The 13,854-nt window shown below is 43.9% G+C and overlaps 1 protein-coding gene across 4 annotated transcripts in view; it reads left to right on the top strand.

The window, feature by feature from the left end:
- NF2 (neurofibromin 2) overlaps window positions 1–13,854 on the top strand; it is an 86,440-nt gene that overhangs the window by 33,513 nt on the left and 39,073 nt on the right. For all 4 annotated transcript variants that reach the window (XM_041003476.1, XM_041003477.1, XM_041003478.1 and 1 more), the window contains 2 exons: window positions 2,749–2,832; window positions 13,116–13,184. In XM_041003476.1, coding sequence (XP_040859410.1) covers window positions 2,749–2,832; window positions 13,116–13,184 — 153 coding nt within the window. The remainder of the gene's footprint in view (window positions 1–2,748; window positions 2,833–13,115; window positions 13,185–13,854) is intronic.

The raw sequence follows: 13,854 nt of genomic DNA, 5'->3' as shown, positions 1-13,854 counted from the left end.
CATAGGTTGGCCATCAGGGGCACAGGGTGGGAGGATTAGTCGAAGCATGGAGATATTGTCACCTCTTCTGTGTTTCTCCTGCTGGGTGAGAGCACCTCCCCCACTTCATACCTCGTTGTAGTGATTGGTCGGCTTCCTCTTTGTGTGCCCCCGTGGGTACCCACTGTCAGTGATATAAGGGACTGCAGTGGAGGTGTTAATTACTGTAAATCCCAGGAGTGCCTCTGTGGTCTCTCACAAAGCTCTCCTGTAATTAATTTGAGCCTTAGTATATTATGTTTAGCAAAGGTCAAGTAAAATGTGATAAAATCCATTAAATAACTTCTTGGGGGCGGGCAGTTTATTCTTATTTATTTATTTGCTTACTTATTTCCTCATTCGTACTTATTTGAAAGGTTGAGAAAGAGGCAGTCAGACAGATCTGTTTATTTGGTTCACTTCTCCAAATGCTTGCAACAAGCAGGGCTGTCTTTTTTTTTTTTTTTTTTTTTAAGATTTATTTTTATTGGACAGTCAGATATACAGAGAGGAGGCGAGACAGAGAGGAAGATCTTCTCTCTGCTGATTCACTCCCCAAGTGACTGCAATGGCCAGGCTGAATCAATCCGAAGCCAGGAACCAGGAACTTCCTCCAGTTCTCCCATGCAGAGGCAGAGTCCCAAGGCTTTGGGCTGTCCTCGATTGCTTTCCCAGGCCACAAGCAGGGAGCTGGATGGGAAGCAGGGGACTCTGGGATTGGACCCCGTGCATGCAAGGTGAGGACTTTAGCTGCTAGGCTATTGCGCCAGGCCCTATTTATTTATTTTCATTGGAAAGTTAGATATACAGAGAGGGGAGAGACAGAGGAAGGTCTTCCATCTGATAATTAGCTCCCCAAGTGACCGCAATGGCCAGAGCTCCAATAATCTGAAGCCAGGAGCCAGTAGCTTTTTCTGAATCTCCCATGCGGGTGCAGTGTCCTAAGGCTTTTGAGCCATCCTCAACTGCTTTCCCATGCCACAAGCAGAGAGTTGGTTGGGAAATAGAGCATCCAGGACATGAACCAGCGCCCACATGGTATCCTGGTGCGTGCATGGCGAGGATTCAGCCACAAGGGTATCACATTGGGTTAGGAACCTGGAATTCAATCCAGATCTCCCTCAGGATTGCCAGGGGCCCAGCTACTGGACGCATCACCCACTACTCCCAGAGTGTACATTTTCATCACTGGCTCGGATGCTAGACTCAGCAGACCTGGGGTTTGAACCCAGGCACCCTAAGTAGCATTTTAATCATTACACCAAAATTCATCCCTAAAGAAAACTTGACAAAAGAGATCTACTATAAATATGACATAATGGCTATTTATTTACATATATACACATGTATGGCAGATTTCTGCCATTTTCCATTAAAGGGAAAGCCCTTTTAAGTCTTCTGTACTGTGGCTTTCCTATATTCCTTAAAGACAAATAGGAACTTGTATTGCTCTAGAAATATCCCTGACTTCATTGGCTCCATAAGAGCGTGAAACCAGTTGTTAAACCTGGAAAGGATTTTTGTGTGTGATTCATTGCACCCGCACCAAGATCTCTTGGATCCCAGAATTTACAGAATTGGCTTTCTTAGGGATCCCCACAGTTGAAGCTGCCACCCAGTGCCAGAATCTCTGTGTGCGCAAGTTCAAATCCCAGCTGCTCCACTTCCTATCCAGCTTCCTGCTTAAAGGCCCTGACCTTTGTGACCATTCAGGGAATGAAGCAGAGGATGAAAGATCTGCCTGTCCCCTCTCTGTAGCTCTGCCTTTTACATAAATGAATAAATAAATCTTTTAAGGAAAAAATAATTGGTTCTATTGTAAGCACTTGGAAGCAGCGCCTGTCCCTTATGTGACTTTGGCTGGATTTCATTTCATGCTGAAATGGTATGGTGTTTTTGCCATTGAGCAAGGCAGAATTTACTGCATTTATGAATCTCAGGACTGTTGACACATGTGGAGGGAGTTGGCTGTCCTGTGGGATTTTGTTGTTGTTGTTGTTTGTTTGTTTGTTTTACAGAGGCCACCACTTCATGTACCCTCTCTTACTTCCACCTCTAGACCACTACGTGCCGGCACCATCCAGAGAAATTAAGTGCAATGAGATGTGTTAATTCAACATTATGGCTTAGGAATTATATTTCCTGGATCTCACATGTACTTAAAAGTTGAATCGATCAAATTTTATTGCTTCCTTTTTCCTTAGAGCAGCACATTGAAAGTGATGGCTTTTTTTTTTTTCCCCCTGCAGTCATAACTCAGCGGCCTTGGTGGCTTTTGTCTTGTTGTTAAGACCTAGAAGTCGACTCCATTTCCTCTAGTGCAGCTTGTGTGCAGCAGGGGCCAGGGCTGCAGTCAACCCCAGAGCTGTGTCTGACACTTCTCGCTGTCACAGCTCTCTGTGACTGCCCAGATGTCAGTATCTTGTAAGCGTGAGGATTTGGGTGTTTTTTTTTTTAATTCTTTAGCATTGTTCATGAAGAGATAAAGCGGAGTTCTTATGCAGAGTCATCTTACCTAAAGAGCTTGACAGGCGCCGAACCCTCAACCTGTCAGCAGTCGGTTAAAATACAACATTGTACCTTTTGTCGGAAAGTCATTAGCAGCCTGCTTTGGCGGAAAAGCAGGCCCTTGTTAGCACACCCTATGGCTATCCGCTGTGCCCAGCCTGCACAGTGCACATCCACACACACAAGGTGTCACATCTCTCCCGTGTTGTTGTTCCTTTTCAGGTAAAAAAGCAGATTTTAGATGAGAAGATCTATTGCCCGCCCGAGGCTTCTGTGCTCCTGGCTTCTTACGCCGTGCAGGCTAAGGTAGGCTCAAGGAGCAAGCATGCATTATTTTTTCTTCCTAGGCCTTCACTCATGGCACTGGATGGCTCCTGTCTTGGTTCTTTGGATTTTTTGGACATCAGCGGAGATCTGCCCCCTAAGAAAGTGTGATGTTAGGGGACTTGGGGAAAATCACTGGTGCTATCCCAACTTTGGTGTCATCTTGTGCTGTGTGTACAAATAAGTGTATCATTTTAATGAATTAGAATTCATTCTAGACAGGTTCTTTCTGAAAGATACATTTTCTGTGTAATTTCATTATGGACACATGGTTCATTACATTCCCTAGAACAAACTCTATTTATTAACCAGCAAATATGTGTTTATGGTGTCTAATTATGACTAAACAGGACCTGGGCTCAAAAAGACCCAGATTTCCCCTCCAAACTCATGGGAAACAGCTGCCCAGTGGGTGGGGCCCATGCCACACCACGCCACGCCACGCCACGTCGCGCCACGTCACACCTGCCCGCTCTGCATGCTGCAAATGCTGCAGGAGCTGCGGTCTCTTGAGCCCAGTTAAACTGTGTGGTCAACAGAGAATCACTCTCATTTGTTGAGTCCCTGCAGCCCAGGCATGGTGAAAGAGGGCACAGCGTTGCTCTTGTGTTTGTCTCTTCTGTTTTTATTAGACCAGAGCACAGTGCTTCCTGTCCCTCCGGTTTTCTGCTTCCATTCCGTACGTACCATCTCTCTCAGTCCCCCTGCTTCCTGTTATCCATCAACACGCGTAAGGAAGTCTGCAGAATGGGGACACTTGGATTATCTGTCTGATATTTAAAACACCAACTTCTCAGTTATTTTCCTTTTTAATATCAGGTATCCATAAAACCGTCTCTGCATAATGTTAGAAAAATTCATTCCATATTTATCTTAGAGTGCTTTTTTTTTTCTGGCTTCATACGCTTCAGATCAAAGCCAGGGAATACTTGACGTATCATTGGGGAGGAGATGGGGAAAGCTGTATGTACTGGATAGAGGAAGAGAAATTGACCAGAATCAATTTAATCATCTGATGACTAGTCTAATATTTGCTGAGTATTCACCAGGCCTGGGGGACAAGGATTGTTGACTCTGTCATTAGCATCATCGCTAAGGCAAGGATTTGCCCTCCGAGGTGGGCCCCCAGGTCACTGGGGCAGTCTTGGGGTGAAGCCAAGGCCAGAAATTCGTGGTTTGTGGGAGTTGTATTGTGTGCCTCTCCTGTTCTACTTCCCTGAAAAATGACTAATTGAGAAAACAGAAAAATGGGCCTTAATTCAACTAAAGACATATGCTTCCTTTGACTCTTTGATCAAGAATATTAGTAACGGGAAAAACGTGTCCCTTCAATCAGCATCGCCTTGACATTGATGAAGCAGTCTTTGTCACTTTCATTAAATCTGAGCACTCCCTGGCCTAGAGTTCCTCCTCGCACAATGCCTTCTCCCCTGGGGTGGGGAGGAGTCTCACCTCCTGAAGCACATCACCTCTCTTTGAAGGATTTTTGTCTGTCGCAAATGCTTTGCATAGAATTTGGGCCACAGATTCAAAGGCCACCTGTGGGTGGGGGAAAAAACAAACACTTTTCAGGGAACCAGCAGATGTTTGCTTAAACAGATTTCACTGTAAGGAAAGCCCTACTAATTTGGAGCCTACTAATTTAGAGATGAAAGTGATTCACAGACAGCATATGTGGTTCATATGGAAAAGGCTGTTCCTGTTCTTTCCGGTGTAAATTTTAAAGATTCTTTTTTTTTTTTTCTTTACAAATGAAGGTAATCCATGGCTTAATGTTTGCTTCCTGGGAACTACAGTTTGCTATAACATGTTTCCAGGTTCTAGAACTGCTGGTTAATATTAGAAGGATATCTCTGATAATGTAATTGTTACTGTTTCTAATGAGATCTCACACGCCTATCGCATTTACAGCCGTACAAAGTGTTACAACATGAATATTTTGCACCGCACTCAGTGTAGTCTTTTCTGGAAACCAGACCCTGAGAGTGTTAGGCCTGTGTTGCAGATGAGGAATTTAAGGCTTATGGAGGATTAATGATTTGTCCAGAGTCACAGTACTTTGATGTTAATACTGTTTTAAGGGAATCCACAGCCTACTTCTTGATGGAGAGGGACTTGCAGCAGAATAGAGACTGGAGCTGGCATGGGAACCTGCTGCTGTTCAGTCTGCCTGTGTCAGAGCTCCTGTCCCTCACTGAAGGAAACTGTTGGGAACAACCAAGGCCTTTCATTAAATTTCCGTTTCCTTTATGTGATCACATTAGTCCGAGCTTTTTTCAGCAAATCATATATCAGCTCCTTCCATTATATTCAGCTTGTTTTCTTCCACAATCTTTTTGGAATAGAAAGGAACTTTAGAAGTATGGAGGGGAAAGCCAATTGAGCTCATTAACACATGGAATGTAATTACACACAAGTGTATTCATTACAGTATTTCAGCTGTTTGAATGATATAGACACAGTTAATTCCAAAGCATAAAGAAACAATTACCCTCAAAGCATAAATACAAATATTAATCACATGGTTCAGTTAACAAGAACCATATTTCTTGGTCAGAGTTTGAGTTATGCTGGCATCAAAAGTATAGGCAGGGATTCTTTTGGTTCCAGTCACATGAAACAGCAAGCCATCTTGCAATGTTTAAGCCACCTGTTGGATTTTATATTGACAGTTTGGTGTTTGAAACATGTTCTTATTTAAAAAGACTTTGAGAGGAAATGGTATGTACTTTACAAATTATGTGGTGCTGCCTGCAAACTTCTAGTATTTGGATGAAAGAAAGGATGGAGGAAGAGGATGCTTAGTGTTTCTTAGTATTCTCTAATGCGGACAGAGACAGGGTGCCAAGCTGCAGTTAAGAATTGAGGGGGCTGGCATTGTGGCATACTGGGTAAAACTATCACTTCCAACACTGGCATCCCAGGAAGCACCAGTTCGAGTAACAACTGCTCTACTTCCAAACAAGCTCCCTGCTAATGGGCTGAGAAAGGCAGTGAAATGTGACCCATCCACGTAGGAGACCTGGAAGAAACTCCAGGCTCTTATCTTCAACCTGGCCCAGCCCTAACTGTTGCAGCCATCTGAATGAACTAGAAGATGAAAGATCTTGTTCCCCCTTTCTATGTGTGTAACTCTGACTCTCAAATAAACAGATAGATCTTAAAAGAAAAAGGGAAGAAAGAAATTGAATGCATGTGCAAACCTGGGATAGTTGAGGTTGGAGAGCTTTGCAGGGCACCAGAGTATAAATAGCTTTATCCTTGGTTGATGCAAAGCCAGTGAGTTATTTATATTTTACATTTTTGGTAAGATTTATTTTTAAATTTTTTTTAAGATTTATTTTATTTGTCACAAAGTCAGATATACAGAGAGGAGGAGAGACAGAAAGGAATATCTTCCATTCAGTGATTCACTCCCCAAGTGGCCACCATGGCCAGAGCTGAGCCTGTCTGAAGCCAGGAGCCAGGAGCCTCTTCTGGGTCTCCCACATGGATGCAGGGTCCCAAGGCATTGGGCCATCCTCAACTCCCTTCCCAAGCCACAAGCAGGGAGCTGGAAGGGAAGTGGGACTACCAGAACTACAACTGGTGCCCACATTGTATCCCAGTGCATGCCACTTTAGCAGCTAGGCTATAACACCTGGCCCTATGTTTTACATTTTAAAACATATCTTTTCATTGTATTTGAATGGCAGAAAGACAGATGGAAAGAGATCTCTTTGATCAACTGGTTCACTTCTGTACTGTCTGCAAGAGCCAGGGCTGGGTCAGGCTGCAGCTGGGAGCCTGGAACTCTATGTGCGTCTCCCATTTGAGCAGCCTGGACCCAAGTACTTGGGCTATCACCTTTTGCCTTCCAGAGAGTACATTAGCAGGAACCTGTATTGGAAACAGAATAGCCAGGACTTGAATCATCCCACACAGGTATCTCAGCAAGCTACTTGAACTACTGTGCCACAACCCTGCTCAGCGGTACGTGTTTTAGACATGAACTTTGGTAGCTGCTGAAGGACAGATTGAAGTGAGACACATTCAGAAACAAGGAGACCATGAGGAGGCTGTCATAGTCATCTTGGGTAGTGGCTGGTTGAATGTGAGAAGAATGAGTTTAAAAACACCCAAGAAGGAAAGGTTGATGAAATAATACCATGAGGATGCCAAAGTGGTGTGGCGTATCAGAAAAGGAGGTCACTTAGGGGCAGTGCCAGTTTGAGTGTTGGCTACTCCACTTCTGAGCCAGCTTCCTGCTTGGTACACCTGAGGGGCAGCACACGATGGTGCACAGGCTTGAACTCCTGCCACCCGTCTAGGAGATCCAGATGGAGTTCCCAACTCCTGGCATCAACCTGGGCTCTGCAGGTATTTGGAGAGTAAACCAGCACTTACAAGGCTGTTTCTCTTGTGAGTCTGCCTTCCAAATAAAGTGTCCAGGCAGCGTATGCAGTCCACGGTCTGCATATCCTTTTTTACTTTGCCTATCCTTTTACAAATTTATATATATTTGCTGCTCGGTATTGATTTTGAGATGTTGTAAATAGAGCTGTAGTTCATTGATTGAACTGCTGTATAGCAGCCACTGATGAATAAGCTTAGATTATTTTTCCATCCCCCTTCTGAGGGAGAAGCAAATTATTTCCACTTTTCCCCCATTATAAACAGTGCTCTACTGAAAATCCTTATACACGATTCCTTCCGTACATGTGCAAAAATTTGTTTCCCCTTAAGGTAGAAAGGAAGGTAGAATTGCATAGAATTGACAAAATATGCTCTTTAATACCAAAAGCTCTGTAAGTTTATAAGAAAAAGAGGAATGGTAGAAAAATGAACGCAAGGGGACAGATAGGCATTTTAAATAGCAGAAAACAAGAATGGCTCGAGAATACAAAAAGATGTTCAATCTTACTAGTAATCAGGAGAAAGAAAAATGAAAGTAACTCTTTACACCCACTAGATTGGTAGGGGTTACTAAAATGAATGACCTCATAAGGAATACTTTATAAAAAGATAAATAAAGTGAATGACTGCATTGCAGGAGGGTACTGGTTCATTTGCATAACCTTTCTAGAATATCCATCGTAGTTGAATCTCCAAAATCCCATTGCAAGTGGCTGCGTCAGTACGTTTAGAATGTTGTACGATCATCCTCACTATCTAATCCATCACCTCATAAGAAATCCCACACCTACCAGCAGTCACTCCTGATTAGCTGCTCCCCCTGTCACCTGGCAACCACTGAACCTACTTTCTGCCTCTCTGGATTCGCCCATTCTGGACATTTCATGTAAGTGGAATCAGGCTATACTCAACTCCCACACAAGGCATTCTTTTCTCATTAAAACTGTCAGAACAGGTAGACCCGCCTCGTTCTTTTTAACTGCTGAACGATATTTCGTAGGAGGGAGGACCCGAGAGTTATTTCGATAGATCTGTATTGGTGAATATTAAGGTTTGTTTTTCCTGCTCTTGTCTTCTGTTGCTTAAGCGAGTTCAGTGAAGATCCTTGTGTATGCATCTTTGGGCACATACTTGTCTAAACAATATATATATTTTTTCTATATTAAATATCAAAAAGTATCCCAACTGGGTTGAAGGATAAGAATTGAATCTTAAGTGATGCTGAGTGAGAGAAGCCAGGCTCAAAGGGCCACATATTGTAGGGTTCCATTGCTAAGAAATGTCCAGAACTGGGAGCATCATAGAGACAGCAGGCAGATTTAATGGTTGCCAGGGGATGGGGCTCAGGAGCAAAGCAGACTGACTGCCAGCAGATGCAAGGTTTGTATTAGGGTAGGAGGGGGGATAGGAATATTCTGGAATTAGATGACAATGGTTGTACATAGTAAATATACTGACCAAAATTGGTTTATACTGGGGGTGGGAGGGTAGATACAGGTTTCATAGGACCTGAGTTTTATATATTTTAGGGAGTTCTCCTTGACCCACAGACAAGAAATAATGAATGTAAAATGACATACAGGTTCTGGCAGATGTAGAGACCTGAAACCAAACTTCTTAGCTTCATAGCAAATTCATACCCAGTGTATCTGTTACATAAAAGGAGAAGGACCCGCCATCTCCGTCTATGAAGCGCTATGATTTTCTTTTATATTCACCAACTGCCACTGCTTAGGGTTTTTTTTTTTCCCCTTCCTTTGTTTTTTAAAGAGCCATTTAAGAGCAGAGGCATACATCAAGGTGGCTTTAATGTTGTAAGTGGAGGTAGTCCACCGGAGAAGTTCTTTCAGCAGGGGCCCCACCAGCTCTGCATCTCTCAGATCTAATGTGTTTGATCAGTGGAGTAGCTGGGAGCTCGGTCTAATTTAATAATAGGGCTCGTTAATCTTGCAAGCCTTTGGAAGGGAATTTACAACTTGAACTTTGCATTGCTGCTTACTTTTGCATTAGTGTTTGGTCAGCACTGTTTCAGGAGTTTGCAGATGCAAGTAACAGGGCTTTCTTGTTTTTCATCTCCCCCCTTGAAAACTCAGGTAGGCAAACGCTGCCCATCCATGTCACAAATAATTCGAGAATGGCAGGCACAACAACAATAGTACCTGACTTTGACCTGGAGCTGCACTCTGTGTTCAGGCTAACCTTGCTTTCATTACCTCCTGGGAGGCAGATGCCGGATCTTGTTTCCAAATCAGGGGGCTAAGGGTTAGAAGGGAGAGAGATCTTGCGTTTATTGGTTCACTCCCTACATGCCCAAAACAGCCAGCACTGTCTCTTCCATGAACTTGGTCTCTTCCGTGGTCGACAGCAGCCAAGAACTGGGACCATTATCCACTGCCTTCCCAGGCACATTAGCAGGAAACTGGATTAGAAGCAGAGCAGCTACAACTTGAACCAGCACTCTGAAGTGGGATACTGACAGTGCAAGTGGCTTAATCGGCTGTGCCAACAAGCTTCTCCCTCTCTCTTCCTCTTTCCCTTCTTCCCTCTCCTTCTTTCTCTCCCTAACAAGGAAAGCAAAAGCCACCTGCTAGTTCACTTCCTAAATTCCTACAACAGTCAGAGTTGAGCTGGGGCTGGAACCAGGACCCAGGAACTCAACCCAGGTCTTCTACGTGGGTGTAAGCAAGCCAACTACTCAAGCCCTCACTGCTGCTCCCCAAGTCTGCATTTGGAGGAAGCTGGAATTTGGAGCCATATCGGGAATGAAAACCTAGACAACTGTGACAGATACTGAGGGTATTTTAACTGCTAGATCAATTACTTGCCTCTGTGTTCTCTTACGACAAGAAAAGAGTGGAAAGTCTAATGTCACTTTATATGTCAAAGATAGCTCTTAAAACTGTATTATTTTATTTAATCCCTGTAAGAATCCTGTACTCCATTTTACAGTAGAGAAAACTAAGACACAAAAATTTCCAAGGTCACATAGTTACTAAGTGAAAGATGTAGAATGGGGCCTTAACTAACCTACAGACTGCATCCCATATGGGTACTGGTTCATAGCCCAGCGGCTCCACTTCCATCCCAGCTTCCTGCAAAGAGCCAGGGAAAGCAGTGGAGGATGGCCTAGGTTCTTGGGCCCCTGAACTCACGTGGGAGACCAGAAGAAGCTATTGGCTGCTGGCTTCAAACTGACCCAGCTCCAGCTGTTGTGGCATTTGGAGAGTGAAGCAATGGATTGGTGATCTCTCTATCTCCCCTTGTCTCTCTGTAACTCTGCCTTTCCAATAGAAATAAATTATAAAAATTAATTTAAAAAAACTATTTACTGGGCCGGGCGCAGTAGTCTAGCAGCTAAAGTCCTTGCCTTGCATGTGCCAGGATTCCATATGGGCGCTGGTTCCAATCCCAGCTGCTCCACTTCTCATCCAGCTCTCTGCCTGTGGCCTGGCAAAGCAGTCGAGGACGACCCAAAGCATTGGGATGTTGCACTCACTCAGAAAGAGCTCCTGGCTCCTGGCTTCGCATCGGCCCAATTCCAGCTGTTGTGGCTGCTTGGGGAGTGAACGAACAGATGGAAGATCTCTCTCTCTCTGTTTGTCCTTCTCTCTGTATATCTCCCTTTCCAATAAAAAATAATAACTGTCATGGAGACTAGCATATCTAGTAGCATGTTATTTAACTTCATGGCATTGTAAATTTCTATTTTTATTCATACTGTTGAGTTTGTATTGTGGCTTTTCATTTAAGGGGATATATAGTAACTGTGTAATGGAGAATATCATATGCAGATGGGAGTACAATGCAGTGTGCATCTGTACTTCCAGACAAAGATGGATTCCCAAAGAAACTGTTTACTATATTTGACAATAAGATGCTGGACTCTCTGCCATTTTCCTTGCCTGCAATGATGGATATATGACTGTGTAGGAAGAACTATACTATAGCAATGATATAGGGAAACTCAGTGAGCCGGGGAGGGACTTTGGAAGGGGATGAGGTAAATCCCAGGATTGAACTGAAGCATAGAATGGTAATAATAAAAAGGATTAAAATTTTTAAAGATTTATTTATTTTTATTGGAAAGTCAGATATACAAAGAAAAGGAGAGAGAAGAAGATACTTCTTCCAATGATTCACTCCACAAATGCCATTAACAGCTGGAGCTGAGCTGATCAGAAGCCAGGAGCCAGGAGCTTTTTCTGGGTCTCCCACGAGGGTGCAAGGTCCCAAGTCCTTTGGCTGTCCTCTACTGCTTTCCCAGGCCACAAGCAGGGAGCTGGATGGGAAGTGGAGCTGCCAGGATATGAACCGGTGCTCATATGGAACCCGTGCACGTACAAGGCAACGACTTTAGCCACTACCGCACCGGATCCCTTCTAGTATTAATGTAAAGAAATGCCAGGCAGGGTTACAGACACTGATATAATTCAAATACTTTTAAAGTTGACAAAGAAATCTTCTTAACAATAAAAAAAATAAAAGGGAGGAGTGCAGTTTTTCTACTTACATGATAATGATGAAATTCGTAAAGCAATATTAATGCATGCTGATTTAACGGGGGGGGGGGGTGAGCATCTTTCCTTCCCACGTCTGCAGTTTGGTGAGTGACTTCAAGTGAAGAACATGGTGCAGTCTGCTTTGAGGCCCTATGGACAACATCCTGGCCTGACTTGGGCCCAGAATTGCTGGCCTTGTGTCCAACTTCCTTTCCGCCTCAGTATGAGTGGCCAACAGGATAAATGTTTATAAATGATACTAAAACCCAAGCTTTGATATTTTTGGTAAAAAGAAAACCACTCCTGATAAGAAACAACCTTGGATTTTTTATATTCTCCTGTTTGCTTCGCAGTTCGTTTCTTTTTAAACATTTTTTTTTTTATTATCTTCAGGTCAGACTTTTTTTAAAAATCAAAGAACAAATTTCCAAGCTGTTGTACTCAGAGGAATAAAATTGTTTTAAAGATTTATTTGATTTTTATTGGAAAGTCAGATATACAGAGAGAGACAGAGAGGAAGATCTTCTGTCCGATGATTCACTCCCCAAATGACGGCAACAGCTAATGATGCACCAGTCCGAAGCCAGGAGCCAGGAGCCATCTCTGGGTCTCCCATGCAGGTGCAAGGTCCCAAAGCCGACTGGTCTGTCCTCGACTGCTTTCCCAGGTCACAGGCAGGGAGCTGGATGGGAAGCGGGGATATGGGGATACAAACCGGCATCCATATGGAACCTCAGCGCGTTCAAGGCAAGGACTTCAGCCGCTAGGCCACTGCACCGGTTCCAGAGGAATAAATTTAAAACATCAGAGCCCACTTCCTGCCCTGCTAGTGACTCTATTTCCAGCTTTCTTTGTAGGAATAACAGTGTTGACATCATATATATATTTTTTTTCCTCAAGGCATTTTTCAGTACCTTGAGCATAAAGTATTAAAAATATTGCTCCCTCCTAGCAATTGCCCCAATTACCAGCCACTTTGAAGCATTTGTAGGAAAGATTTCCGTCACACCTTGCTAATGACAACTTTCACAGTTGTGTTCTGTTGTTTCAATTCAAAGGCTAATGTCTCCAGAGCGGCTGCTTTCTCTGGGAGCTAGAAAACATGACCCCATTTCCATACACATGTCACATCCTTATTAACACCTCACCCATTCATCCCTTACAGCATTGCAGCATTCTGCAACTCTCTTCACAGATAGAATCAACTTTGTGTATTTTCATTCAAGGATAACAAACTAGCAAGGTTGAAATCTTGACTTGTCATTGGAATTGAACAGACTGAGTCAAACCCTGCTCAGCTCCACTGCCCCTTCAGAAATGACTGTTACCTGGAGAATCTCAATCACCACCCTCCCTTTTCTTCTCCTCCAGTATGGCGACTACGACCCCTCTGTTCACAAGCGTGGATTTTTAGCCCAAGAGGAACTGCTGCCAAAAAGGGTAAGAAAGCCTAATTCTGTTTTGGGAAAACACAGCAGATGCGCAGTTGTAAACAAAGCAGCCTACAGCACTGGAAGGGATTGTGGAGGTCAAGACCAGGGCATTTTCATAAATATGTGGCCTGAGAAAAGTGCAGAATTGCTATCAAGTCTTATGAGAAAGCAAAGGTTCACGTAGTTGGCTTGGGGCTGCCAGGACAAGATGTGTGTTGTAACGTGTCTCCCTGGCGTGGTTGTTTCTTTAAAAACGCTTTTTAAAGGAGGCCTGTGGAGCAGTGTGTGTCTTGTTGGAGGAATGGAACTGTTTGCAGCGTGAGGGGCGGAGAGAGGAGATGAGGCAGAGGCAGGCACTGTGGCTTTGAATCTTCTGTGGTGTTCATCTTGATCATCAGCCACAGAAACAGGCCCTCCCTCCCTGTTTTTGCAGTTTCGATTTTATAGCCATCCTCATCTGTCACTGGGTAATAAAGTCCTTTGCTCACCTCCACTGCTTTTACCTGTGCTTGGAGGGGCCTGAGATTAGTGAGTTTTGCTCCTGACCAAGCTCCACCACTGCATGCGTGGTCCAGGCAGGAAAGAGGGGCTGCTGTCAGACACCTTAGGGGTGCACCGAGGCCCAAGTGGTCACGTAGCTACCCGATCCGCCCTCCAACTGAACGGTGTGTGTTCGT

The sequence above is a fragment of the Ochotona curzoniae genome, unplaced genomic scaffold, assembly GCF_017591425.1.
Source record: "Ochotona curzoniae isolate NIBS_2020 unplaced genomic scaffold, NIBS_Ocur_1.0 scaffold_274, whole genome shotgun sequence".
Taxonomy (NCBI): domain Eukaryota; kingdom Metazoa; phylum Chordata; class Mammalia; order Lagomorpha; family Ochotonidae; genus Ochotona; species Ochotona curzoniae.
This window is presented reverse-complemented; position numbering and strand designations above follow the sequence as displayed.